Source organism: Ochlerotatus camptorhynchus, unplaced genomic scaffold, assembly GCF_037179485.1.
Source record: "Ochlerotatus camptorhynchus isolate MF236.1 unplaced genomic scaffold, CSIRO-AGI_Acam_v1.1 ptg000185l, whole genome shotgun sequence".
NCBI classification, from domain to species: domain Eukaryota; kingdom Metazoa; phylum Arthropoda; class Insecta; order Diptera; family Culicidae; genus Ochlerotatus; species Ochlerotatus camptorhynchus.
In genome coordinates this window covers 4,117,712-4,131,477 of record NW_027040675.1, presented here as the reverse complement: position 1 = coordinate 4,131,477, position 13,766 = coordinate 4,117,712, and the positions used below count along the sequence as shown (strand labels likewise).

Here is a 13,766-nt window from a genome sequence, read left to right as displayed (position 1 = left end):
TATTTTAGCTGAAATTTGGCAGCTTCCAATTTGGCTGAAATTTTGATGAAAAATTGCTGCAATATGACTGAAATGTGGATGAAATTTTTCAGAACTTTGCCTAAATAAACTTAATCATTGCTTTAACTGAACTTTGACTGAACTTTATCTGCAAAGGCTGGCAATTAGACGAAGCACGTTGACTGGAGTTTTACAGTGCCATAGCTGAATTTTGCCTCAAATGTGGCTGAAATAATAAATAAAAATGACTGAAATATGACTGAAATTTGGAAGAAATTTCTCTGAACTTTGCTTACTTTTAATGAACGTTGACTGATCTTTAGATGATCTTTGGCTGAAATTTGACGAACTTTGACTGACCTGAACTTAACTATTACATTAGCTAAGCTCTGATTAAACTTTAGATGATCTTCGGCAGTTGAAATTTGACTGCAATTTTGTTGAATTTGTACTGAAATTTGCGTCAAATTTGGCTAAAAATTGAATGAAAATTGAACGAAATTTCTGTGAACTTTGCCTTACCGGAATTTAACTATTAGTTTACCTGAACTTAGAAAAAACTTTCAAATGATGTTTGTCAGAAATTTTACTAAATGTTGACAGAAGTTTGGCAGCACTTTAACTGAAGTTTGGTTGAAATTTGACTTAAGGGGGTATTCCCAATCTTTTGCCTTTTTTCGGCCTGTTTTTCAATTAATTTTTTTTCAAGGAAAATGAATAGTAATGCGCCTAACTCTTTTGGATTCTTGTTTATTGAACATTAAAGTTTACAAATAAATTTTTTTCGACATAAAAAAAGACATTATTGACGTCACAAAATGGCGGCAAACAGACCCCTGTTCGCCGCAAACGCCTGGACGGGCGAAGACTTTTCTCTGGAACGGCTTCATCTGAAACAGATTTCGTGATTAAATTAATAATCTGCATAAGATTCTCTGGAGCTTCTCCCGTTGGCAGCAAAAAATCTTGCAAATTAACAAAATGGCAGCCATATGAAAAAACAGGAGATTTTTAGCCCGCTTTTTTGCAGCTTTAAGGTGCTTCAAACAATGTTAAATGTTAATATTTTTGGCTGAAAGTGGGAGAAGCTCCAAAGAATTTAATAAGGAACAAAATGCGCAAAGATTCAAGTCAATATCTCTTATAGTTTCTGAGAAAAATTTTCGCCCGATAAAAAAAAATGTGGTTTCGAGAAAAACGCGTTTAAAGTTTTGACTTTAGTTAAAACCATTTGGGGGTTCTTACCATTAGTCAGCTATGCCTGGACACCGAATTCGCTGATCGGAAAACGGCTTGGGGGGGTGAAAGTATATAGTCTAAAGACAAAAAAACGTGAAAAAAAAAATTTGATTTTTTGAAAAAAAAAAAGATCGGGAATACCCCCTTAAATATGACTAAAATTTCAATTTCATTTCTCTGAACTTTGCCTGACCTGAACTTAACTATTACTTTAGCTGAACTTGGATTGAACTTTAAATGATTTTGGCTGAAATTTTCTTCAAATCTGGATGAAATTTGGGTTAAATTTGGATGAAATTTTTCTGAACATAGCCTAATCTGAACTTAACCATTATTTTAGTAGAGCTTCGATTGAATTTTTAGCTGAACTTTGCTTCATATTGGAATGAAATTGGAATGTAATTTGTTCGAATCAATGTTCGAAAAATCTTCTGTCATTTCTTGCACCTACTTGCATCACGCATCATTTTTTACATGAAATCTTCAGAATCAATCTTCTTTATATCTACTCAGCGTGCGCACAGCTAGCCACAGCAAAACACAATCTTTCCTGTATCGTAGATAGAGTCGCCCCCTCGGAACTTTGGATGAAATTTTGATGAAATTTGGATAAAATTTGGATGATATTTCAATGAGATTTCTCTGATCTGAACTTAACTATTACTTTGGTCGAACTTCGATTGAACTTTCGAAGATCTTTGTCCAAAGTTTGCTTCAAATTTGGATGACACTTTAACTATTACTCTACCTAAAATTTCAATGAAATTTCTCTGAACCTTGGCTGATCTGAATTTAACTATTACTTTAGTAGAACTTCGATTGAACTTTTGCAGATCTTTGGCTTAAATTTGCCTCAAAATTTGGATGAAATTGGGGTAAATTCGGATTAAATTTGGATTAAAAAAGGATGCAATTTTGATGAAATTTGGATTAAATTTGGATGAAATTTCTCTGAAATTTGCCTGATCTGAACATAACTAGGGAAAATGTAGGTAATGTCGGCCTACATGTCCCTAATGTGGGCCCATCGCTAAAAGTCTGCTGTTTATCAATTTTATCTAGATGAACGTGTCATTAGGACGGTTGCTATTGAAAATTTAGTCGATTGCTGAATTTATGTATGGGCCAAAATTAGGGACATGTAGGCCGACATTACCTACATTTCCCCTTTTACTTTAGTTGAATTTTTACAGATCTTTGGGTGAAATTTAAATGAAATGTGGATGAAATTAATAGGGGAAACGCTCCTATAGTTGCGGTACGTTAGAAGCGTTAGGTTCCTATAGTTGTACATGGAGACTCGATACACAACTATAGGAACCTAACGCTTCTAACGTACCGCAACTATAGGAGCGTTTCCCTTATGTGATTTGTATGAAATTTGCATGAAATTTTGATGAAATTTGTATTAAATTTTGATGTAATTTGTATGCAATTTGGATGAAATGTGGATGAAATTTTGAAAAAAAATTGGATGAAATTTGGATGCATTTAGAATGAAAATGTGATGAAATTTCGATGGAATTTGGATTAATTTTTGATGAAATTTCTCTGAACCTTGGCTGATCTGAACTTAACTATTACTTGCCTCAAATCTTTGATGAAATTTGGATTGAATTTGGATGAAAATAGGATGCAATTTTGATAAAATTTGGATGAAATTTATTTAAAATTTGCCTGATCTGAACATAACTATTACTTTAGTCGAACTTCGATTGAACTTTCGCTGATCTTTGGCTGAAATTTGCCTTAAATTGCGATGAAATCTAGATGAAATATTGATTAAATTTGGATGAAATTTGCTAGGGGAGCGACACATCTAAATCTCCATTCCAGATACTCAACAAACTAACCAATATTCGAAAAAAATTCTGTAATTCTCGCATCTACTTGCATCACGCATAATTTTTTTGCATGACATCTTCAGAATCGTCATCAATCTTCTTTATATCTACTCAGCGTGCGCACAGCTAGCCACAGAAAAACATAATTTTTCCTGCGTCGTAGATAGAGTCGTCCCCTTTGGAAATTTGGAAGAAATTTGGTTGAAATTTTGATGAAATTTTTGATGAAATTTTGATAAAAGTTGGATTTAAATTTGGATGAGATTTCAATGAGATTTCTCAGATCTGAACTTAACTATTACTTATGCCGAACCTTGATTGAACTTTCACAGATCTTTGGCTAAAATTTGCCTTAAATTTGGATGAAATTTGGATGAAACTTCAACTATTACTTTACGTAAAATTATAAAGAAATTTCTCTTAAATTTGCCTGACCTGAACTTAACTATTACTTTAGCTGAACTTCGATTGAACTTCAGATGATCTTTGGCGAAAATTTGTCTCAATTTTTAATGAAATTTTAATGAAATTTGAACGAAAATTTGAGGAAATTTATATTAAATTCGGATTAAATTTGGATGAAATTTCTCTGAAACTTCTCTGATCTTAACTTAACTTTTGCTTTAATAGAACTTCTATTTAATTTTTACAGATCTTTGGCTTAAATTTGCCTTAAATTTTTGATGAAATTAGGATTAACTTTGGAAGAAAATTGGATGCAAATTTGATGTAATTTGGATTAAATTTGGATTAAATTTCTCTGAAATTTTCCAGATCTGACCCTATCTATTTCTTTAGTCAAACTTAAATTGAACTTTCGCAGATCTTTGGATGAAATAATGATGAAAGTCGGATGAAACTTAGATGAAATTCGGAAAAAAATTTGATGAAATTTGGATGAAATTCGAATTAAATGTAAATGCAATTTTGATGAAAATTGCCTGATCTGAACTTAACTATTACTATAGTTGAACTTCGATTGAACTTTCGCAGATTATTGGCTACAAATTTTCCTCAAATTCGGATGAAACTTTAACTATCACTTTACGTAAAATTTCAGTGAAATTTCTCTAAGCTTTGCCTGAACTTAACTGTTACTTTAGCTTAACTTCGATTGAACTACAGATGATCATTGGCTGAAATTTGTCTCAAATTTTTATGCAATTTGGATGAAATTTGAACGAAAATTTGATGAAATTTATATTAAATTCGGATTAAATTTGGATGAAATTTCTCTGAACCTTGGCTGATCTGAACTTAACTTTTAGTTTAGTAGAACTTCTATTGAACTTTTACAGATCTTTGGCTCAAATTTGCCTCCAATTTTTGATGAAATTTGGATTAACTTTGGAAGAAAATAGAATGCAAATTTGATGAAATTTGGATTAAATTTCTCTGAAATTTGCCTGATCTGAACCTATCTATTTCTTTAATCGAACTTCAATTGAACTTTCGCAGATCTTTGGATGAAATTTTGATGAAATTTGTACGAAATTTGTATGAAATTTGGATGAAATTTGGATGAAATTTGGAAAAAAAAAATTGATCAAATTTGAATGAAATTCGAATGAAATTCGAATGAAATTTGAATGAAATTCGAATGAAATTCGAATGAAATTCGAATTAAATGTTAATGAAATTTTGATGAGAATTGCCTGATCTGAACTTTACTATTACTTTAGTCGAACTTCGATTGAACTTTCGCAGATCTCTGGCTACAAATTTGCCTCAAATTTGGATGAAACTTCAACTATTTCTTTACGTAATATTTCAATGAAATTAACCTTAACTTTGCCTGAACTGAACTTAACTATTACTTTAGCTGAACTTCGATTGAACTTCAGATGATCTTTGGCTGAAATTTGACTCAAATTTATATGAAATTTGGATGAAATTTATATTAAATTCGGATTAAATTTGGATTAAATTTCTCTGAACCTTGGCTGATCTGAACATAACTATTACTTTAGTAGAACTTCTATTGAACTTTTACAGATCTTTGGCTCCACTTTGCCTTAAATTTTGGATAAAATTTGGATTACCTTGGGAAAAAAATTGGATGCAATTTTGATGAAATTTGGATTAAATTTGCCTGATATGAACCTATCTATTTCTTTAGTCGAACTTCGATTGAACTTTCGCAGATCTTTGGATGAAATTTTAATGAAATTTGTATGAAATTTTGATGAAATTTCGATGAAATTTCGATGAAACTTGGATGAAATTTGATGAAATTTGGATGAAATTCGAATTAAATGTTAATGAAATTTTGATGAGAATTGCCTGATCAGAACTTTACTATTACTTTAGTAGAGCTTCTATTGAACTTTTGCAGATCTTTGGCTTAAATTTGCCACAAAATTTTGATGAAATTTGGATTAAATTAGGATAAAAATTGCATGCAATTTTGATGAAATTTGGATTAAATTTGGATGAAATTTCTCTCAAATTTGCCCGATACAAACTTAACTATTACTTTAGTCCAATTTCAATTGAACTTTCGCAGATCTTTTGATGCAATGTGGATGAAATTTGGATGAAATTTGAATGTAATTTGGATGTAATTTGTATGTAATTTGCATGTAATAAAATTTGCATTAAATTTGGATGAAAATTGGATAAAGTTTTGATGAAATTTGGATTAAATTTTGTTTAAATTTCTCTGAAACTTGCCTGATCTGAACTTAACTATTCCTTTGATCGAGCTTCGATTGAACTTTAGCAGATCTTTGGATGAAATTTGGATGTAATTTGTATGAATTTTGGATGAAATTTGGATAAAATTAGGGTGAAAATTGGATGAACTTTTCCTGATCTAGCCTGTATAAAATTTTGAGGAAATTTGGGTGAAAATGTTATGTACTTTGTATGAAATTTTGATGAAATCACTATAGTAGAACTTCTTTGAAATTTGGATGAAATTTGTAAAAAAAAATGGATGAAATTATGACATTTGAATTTAATTTTGATAAAGTTTCGATGAGAGTTGCCTGATCTGAACTTAACAATTACTATAGTAGAACTTCGATTGAACTTTCGGAGATCTTTGGCTGAAATTTGCCTCAAATTTGGATAAAATTTGGACGAAATCTGGATGAAATTTAGATGAAAATTGTAAGAAATTTGAGATGAAATTTTTATATAATTTGGGAAAAATTTGGGAAAAATTTGGATTAAGTTTGGATGAAATTTTGATGAAATTTTGACGTAATCTGGATGAAATTTGGATGAAAATTGGAACAAATTTGGATGAAATTTTTATGCAAGTTGGGTGAAATTTGGAGGAAATTTGTATGAATTCCCCAAAACCCCATCAGATTTGAATGAAACATTGCTAACATGTTCGCTACTACCAATGATCTGATTCGTTATCTAAATATTTTTGATCTCAAGAGTAAATTTTGAAAAGGGTGTTTTCTAAAAATGAATTATATTTTTCATAACATGCAAATGATTGATCTGATAAAAATAATAGCTCGAAATAAATTTTAGTTAATTAAGTTTTTTTTGAGAAAAAAAACTACACTCAAATAAAAACTGAGGTAGTTCATAGCAATAAAACATGAAACGCTGATTTTCTCAAAACATGACACAGTCACTTTAAATAACTATTAAGAAAATGATGAAATTTCAAAAGGAATTTTGAGGAGCAATAAGAATAAATTCTAGGGATAACGCCAAAGTATTGCATAGAAAAATTCCAAGGGAGTTTTGGAAATGACTTTAAGATAGTTTTGAAAAGAATTTATCGTCAAATTTAGGAAAAGATCCAATGCTCTTGTATGAAGAGCTCCAGGTGGATTTTGAGGACAATTCCATAACGATTGTGGATAGAGTTCCTGGTCCTTTTCAAATGACTAATCCAAATAAGTTCTGAGAAGAAATTCTAGAAAGTTCTAATAATATTTCCAATAAAATTCCGAGGGTATTGAATTCTGAGGATAGAACCATGATAGTTCCAAGGAAATTCAGAAAAAAATCCCTAAGGAATCAAATTAAGAAATTCTGAGAAGATTTTTAAGCAATTTCCAAGGATAATTTAGATATGAGTATAGATAATTCTGAGCAGAATCTCAAGACTTATCTGAGGTGAATTGTACGGAAATTCTATGGAGAATTCAAGCGATTTAAAAATAGCATTATGAAAGGAAACTTTAGTGAAATTTTGGAAGAATGATTTAAAAATCATCTTAGGATGAATTTCATGATTTTTGTAAGAATTGTTCTGCATAAAATTTCTCAACTGTGATGAAGAAATGTCAAGGGAATTCCGGACAAGGGTTCTCAAATTTGATTAGAGGAATTCTTTAAAGAACTATGTCAACGAAAATGATTTAAGAAGAATGATTAGAACATTCCAAAAAAAGAGTTCTATGCAAATTTCCACGACTGTTAAAATATAGACCAACTCAGCTATCTTTGTAATTTCTCATTTAAGTTAGTGATGCTTTCGGCTGAATCCTGAATCGCATTCGGCCTATGCTTAATTTAAATGAAAATCACTCAACCGACAAGTTAAAACGAAGAACAAATGACCTGTCAGATGCAGTCGACCGAATTAATCACCGCTTTCGGTCGGGGTTGAGTTTTAAAAGCAATCAACGAGGAATTCGACGGATGACAATTTTCCGATGAAATCTGCGAATCTTAAAATCAGCTCCGTTTTAAGCAACCGACATGAAGTCCTACATACATCTGAAGGTGGCTGAAAGCAATAAAACCAGAGGAAGCCATAGTAACCTGGTAGCATTTTATTACTTTTCGCGGTGGCTTCTGCGGTGAAATGTTACGATTGCTGCGTCTGGAGCCACTCGTTTTAGCACTCTTTTCGTTTGAATTCAATCATAAAACCAAGATTAATCCATCTATCGGCGTGACTTGAGCCATTTCTCCTACGCAGTGCAACTTATTCGGTAGGCAAATGGCAAAAGGATCAAATATTTTCGAACGATAGTACAGCCTTTCGGAATACCTAGATGCACGAAGAATGATAAAAATGGTAGAAATTCACCCACCGACCGCTGTTCAATATTCCTATCGAAAACTGGTGAGAGAATTTTACTACCCCAAACCAGCGCTCTTGGAAGAAGTCAATAGTAAAACTTGAAATTCCATTTTCCCCTAATCGCCATTGTTTCTCCTCCTACAGCAAAAAACGATTCCGTCTGCTGCGTAAACTGCTGGATTTTTTTAAAATATTTAAGCTGCTGCAGCACTTCATCCAAAACACTCATATTGAGGCCTCTATTGCTTCTTGCACAGCGAACTGGATTCACGGCTATCGCAGTGATGCCAGATTCACAGATATAAAATGTGCGGATCAAAATTAAACATTCGGAATATTTAAGTCATATTTATAGAGTTGAAAATTGAGCAGATTTCCAGGTGATGTCAGATTCAAAGTTCACAAAAAACTAAAGAATTTACAAACGATTTTGAGACATAATTCAAAGGGAATTCTTAAAGTGGCACTCCAATGGAAGTCGAGATTTATTTGCTATGGGGGCCTTGACATGTTCTCAAGTGTTCGAGGTGTATACATAGTGAAGTAAAAGGAGACTCCTTCCACACATACTTTGCTCCCCCTGGATGGGAAATACATGTCATGACGGGAATAAAAATAACTGCTTCATATGCAAGACGAAGGAACACCGGATGACTTCCAGCTCCATACGAAAGGTCCAAAAGCAGCTCGAAAAGCAACCAGATAAGAAACAAGCCCTGGACAAAGAACCTAGCGATAGCAGCTTGGATAGCACGGCTATGTTCTTAGATAAATAAGAGCTCTTTCAGAGGTTTTTGAAGGCGTATCCAGAGAACTTCAAGGGTCAGCCTATAGGCCGTCAGAGACAACTTTGAACCGCTTCTAGGGGAGATATAATTCAAAGGGCTAGTTCAAAATTGCGCAGCCACAATGAAATATAGATTTCTACGCAATCCAATCGTCCAATCTATTCGTCCAGTTCTTTAGGATGACCATTTTACTACAACAGTTTTATCCATCCCTTTTTCGTTTCAGTGCGGTGACTCACCTTGTGATTTGACGGCCATTCCACGGGAAAAAGTGACACGGGTAAGTACAGAGTGGCTGTCTACCTATCTTCTCTGCTCCTAGCCCATCCATGCAAAACAATAAACACAATATTGCTAGACGCTAATTATCGTTATGAAACTGTAATTATTGGTTCAACGGGGAAAGATAAATAAATGGGGAACCAATCAATTGCCGTGCTATTAGCCATAGATTAATGTACTCGGTGATAGTGTATTGCTAGATGGAACTGAGTAAGGTAGTTGGGGATCCGTCGTCCGAATGATATTGCTTTTAAATTTTTAGCCATCAGTTATCGTTTGCAATTTTAAGCTTTCGTTATCAAGTCTACTTAATCATCGAATTTCCAATAAAAGGCTCACTTAACCGAAGCAGACGAGGGAAAGTGCTTCAGATCCCATATCAATAAAATATGATTAAGGGCCCAAAATATTAAAGGCAATTAACACCGCAGCTATTCAAGTTGCTCTCCGAATGGGATTAATGAATCATTCATCAGCATCGTTACCCCCGGAAAATGTGCGTCTACCGTCAATTGCCCAGTACTAGAAAAGAACACACAGCCAAACCAAATAATCGATCTTCCCCCCTTCTCCAGCCCCAAACCAGGCACACGAACCAACGAACGAATGAACGTCCTAATTGGGTTACCATTAGGAGCTACTTACCCATTCCCCCATTCCTCCGGTTCACAATAATTCACCGCTCGAGACAGACTCAATGAATGAAACCAACGACGACGACGACCACCACGATCAAGAGGGTGAACTGGACTCTCATACTCCCCCATGTACGTCATGTCTATTCACATTGATTTTTACTCGCTTTTCATCCTCCCCCACGAACAATGGGCTCACCGCAGTTCAGAACAAACACGAAACTCCAATCCATCTTGCACCGCCTACGTCAAAGCGTGAAGGGCAAGAGGAGGGATGCCACGTGTGAATGATGAGCGAAGTTGTTTGCCGCTGACTGCCGGCCGCGTCTTCCCAGCAGTTGATCCGAGCGCCCCGGCTGACTGAGTGATGACGAGGTGGTAAAATGGATCGACGAAGTTGCTGCCAATGTCGGCACATTTGGTTAATTTTGTTAGTCGGTAGTGCTTTCGTGGAGTCGAGCAGCAATGTTTTGGACGTGGTTGGACAGTTCCAAGCTAGGCAATAGGAAATGGAACACCTGAAAATTTGACCCTTCGAAACGGAACGGCTCAGTGGCCAGCAAATTTGCTGGCTATTGAAATTCATCGTTTTGTTCCATTAAATTGAATTCGACCATTTGTTCATTCGACCTTTCGTTTATTCGACCTTTTGTTAATTTAGACCAAATTCCGTTCGACCATTTGTTAATTTAGACCAAATTCCGTTCAACCATTTGTTCATTTCGATTTTTCGTCCATTAAATAAATTTCCTATCTTATTTAATTCGGCGTTTTGTACGTCAAATTTTAATTCGACCTTTTGTCCTTTCGACTATTTGTCCAATTCGATCATTTGTTTATTTCGACCTATTGTCAATTTCAACCTTTTCTTTATTTACACCATTTGTCCTTTTCGACCATTAGCCCTTTTTAATATCATTTGACCTTTTGTCCATTTCGACCTTTTGTCTATGTCGACCTTTTGTTCATTTCGACCTTTTGTCCATTTCGACCTATAGTCCACTTCGACCTTTTGTCCATTTCGACCTTTTGCCCATTTCGACCTTTTGTCCATTTCGACCTTTTGTCCATTTCGACGTTTTCTCCATTTCGTGGAACAAATGGTCCAAATGAATAAAAGGTAGAAATGAACAAAAGGTCAAAATGGACAAAAGGATAAATTGACCTATTTTAAATTTAATGGCCAAAACGTAGAATGGTTGTTTAATCCAGCAAATCAGCCGTCACGGATGTAACGGTTGAAAATATAGAGACATTCCTAAAATTCTCGAAGTTTTCCAGAAGTTCCCGAAACTTTCCAAAAGTTCTCAGAGGCTCCGCAATTTTTCAGGTGTCCATAAAGCAGCCCTTAAAATCGCTTATTTGTCCAAAAGTTCTCGGAACTGCCTTGAAGTTCGCGTAACTTTCGTTAAGATCTCTAAATTTCCTTAAAATTCTCTAGCGTCTTAAAAAGGGAAGTTCTTGAAGTTCATTGGACTTACCTGAAATGCTTGGGCATCTTTGATGTCTTCAATATGCATTCCAAGTTCCCACAGTTTTCCTAAACATAATGGAGCTGCTTGATGATCTTTGCTCTTCCAGAAAGGTTCCAATTTTTTTCTAATGTTCATAGAGTTTTCTTGAAGTTCCACAATGTCACAATTTGTGTGGAATTTTTAGAACTTCCTGACATATTTAGAACTTTACTGAAAATATCAAAACTGCTCTGAGGTTTCGATCTTCCCTGATGTTCTCGGAATTTATCGCTAGTTCCTGCGATTCTCCTGAAGTTTTTGATACTGTTGTTCCATGGCGATCTTCTGTGAAATTCCGGAAAACTTTCTGACGATTTCTAACCTTCACTGATGTTTTCTGGACTTCCAGAATACTGAAATTTCCTCAAAACATATTTAAATCCTCCTGGAAGACAAATGGAACGGCAATGATCTTCCCTGAAGTTCCCACCATACTTGAAACTGCCCTGAAGTTTACGGAACTTGAATTAAAACGTTTCTGCATAATCCTGAGGAACTTTGAACTTTTCTGGAGATTTTGCAATTTTCCGGACATTTTTGGAACTTTCCTGAAGATCTCAAAATTTCCCTAGAATTTCCAAAACTTCACTGGGGTTCTATGGACTTCTTTTTCATAAAAGTTCAATGGACTTGCTTAAGATTCCCGGAAATTCTTCTGTTCATAATTATTCAGAACTTATTCCTCAATATTTTTAAACTTTTCTATAAGTCTAGATTTTTTGCCAGACGTTTTCGCTGCTTCCGTGAAATTTCTGGAACTACCCTAAAGTTCTCCATAGTTCCCAACATTTCTCAGAACTTGTTAAATGTTCCCCCCTTTTTCTGAAATTAATTGGACTTTCAACGGTGATCTTCTCTTAAGCTCCCGAATTTTTTCCTTTTTTCTGGACTTTCCTATCAGTCAAGATTTTTTTCCAGACGTTTTCACTGCTTCTGTGAAATTTATGGAGCTACCCAAAAAATATCTAAAAAATTTTGAAGTTCTCCATACTTCCCAGAATTTCTCAGAACTTTTGAGAAGATCCCACCTTTTCCTGAAGTTAATTGAACTTCAACGTTGATCATCTCTGAAGCTCCCGGAATTTTTCTCGAAGTTTTCGAAACATCCATGATGGTCACGAATGATCTTTTAAAATCTCTAATCTTTGCTAAACTTGCTGACATACAATTGAGTTAAAGATTAAAGCTAAGTACGTCTGTTTTTAATTGCCTATGGCCGATCTGCAGCTTGAATTGTTTACCCTGAAGTTTTCGGTGCTTTCCTAAAGTTCCCTAAATTGTCAATAAGATCTCGGACCTTCCGTAGTGTTCTGGCAAATTTTCCTGATAATTATGGAACTTTCGTGGGGACCCCACCATTTTCCTGAAATTTTTGGAAAATTCATGAAGTTTTCAGGAGTTCCCATGATTCCTTGAAATTTTCTGATAGTTTTAGAAACTTTTCTGAAGATAATGAGGAACATTCCTGAAGATAAAACGACTGCCTAAAAATGTCCCAACTCCTCCAAAATTCTGCTAATTGAATTTTTCAGAAGTTTTCTGGACTTCCAGAATACTGAAATCCCTTCAAAACTTTTTTCAATCTTCCTGAAAAACAAATGGAACTGCAATGATCTTCCTCAAGTTCCCACCATACTTGAAACTGCCCTGAAGTTTACGGAACTTTCTGCATAATCCTGACGATCTTTGAACTTCTTTGGACATTTTGCAATTTTCCGAAAGTTTTTGGAACATTCCTGAAGATCTCAAAGTTTTCCTAGAATTTCCATAACTTCACTCGGGTTCTATGAACTTCATTGAAGGTCCTCAAGTTTTCATAAAAGTTCTATGGGCTTGCTTAGGATTTCCGGAACTTCTTTAAAGTTCCCATTATTTTCTGGAAGTTAAAACAAAACAGTTAATGCAATTTTGAAACTTCCACTGAAGTTCATGGATTGCGTCAAAGTTCATCAAACTGCACATAGTTATTCAGAACTTATTCCTCCAAGATCTTTAAACTTTCCTATAAGTCCAGATTATTTGCCAGACGTTTTCGCTGCTTCCGTGAAATTTTTGGAACTACCCTAAAATGATCTAAAATTTCCTAAGGCTCTCCATACTTCCCAGAATTTCTCGGAACTTGTCAAACGATCGCACCTTTTCCTGACGTTAATTGTACTTCAACGTTGATCTTCTCTGAAGCTCCCGGAATTTTTCTTGAAGTTTTGGAAACTTCCATGATGCCCACGAATCATCTTTTAAAATCTCTACTGTTTGTTAAACTTGCTCATTTTAATTGCCTATGGCCGATCTGCAGCTTGATTTGTTCTAAGACCTGCCCTGAAGTTTTCGGTGCTTTCCTGAAGTTCCCTAAATTGTCAATAAGATCTCGGACCTTCAGTAATGTTCTGGCAAATTTTCTTGATAATTATGGAACTCCTGAAAATTTCAGAAAATTCACAATTTTCTGGATTTGCCAT

At 34.5% G+C, this 13,766-nt stretch overlaps 1 protein-coding gene across 12 annotated transcripts in view; it reads left to right on the top strand.

Moving 5' to 3' along the window:
- Nrx-1 (Neurexin 1) overlaps positions 1–13,766 on the top strand; it is a 559,574-nt gene that overhangs the window by 157,215 nt on the left and 388,593 nt on the right. For all 12 annotated transcript variants that reach the window (XM_065223155.1, XM_065223149.1, XM_065223152.1 and 9 more), the window contains one exon: positions 9,103–9,156. In XM_065223155.1, the coding sequence (XP_065079227.1) occupies positions 9,103–9,156 (54 nt within the window). The remainder of the gene's footprint in view (positions 1–9,102; positions 9,157–13,766) is intronic.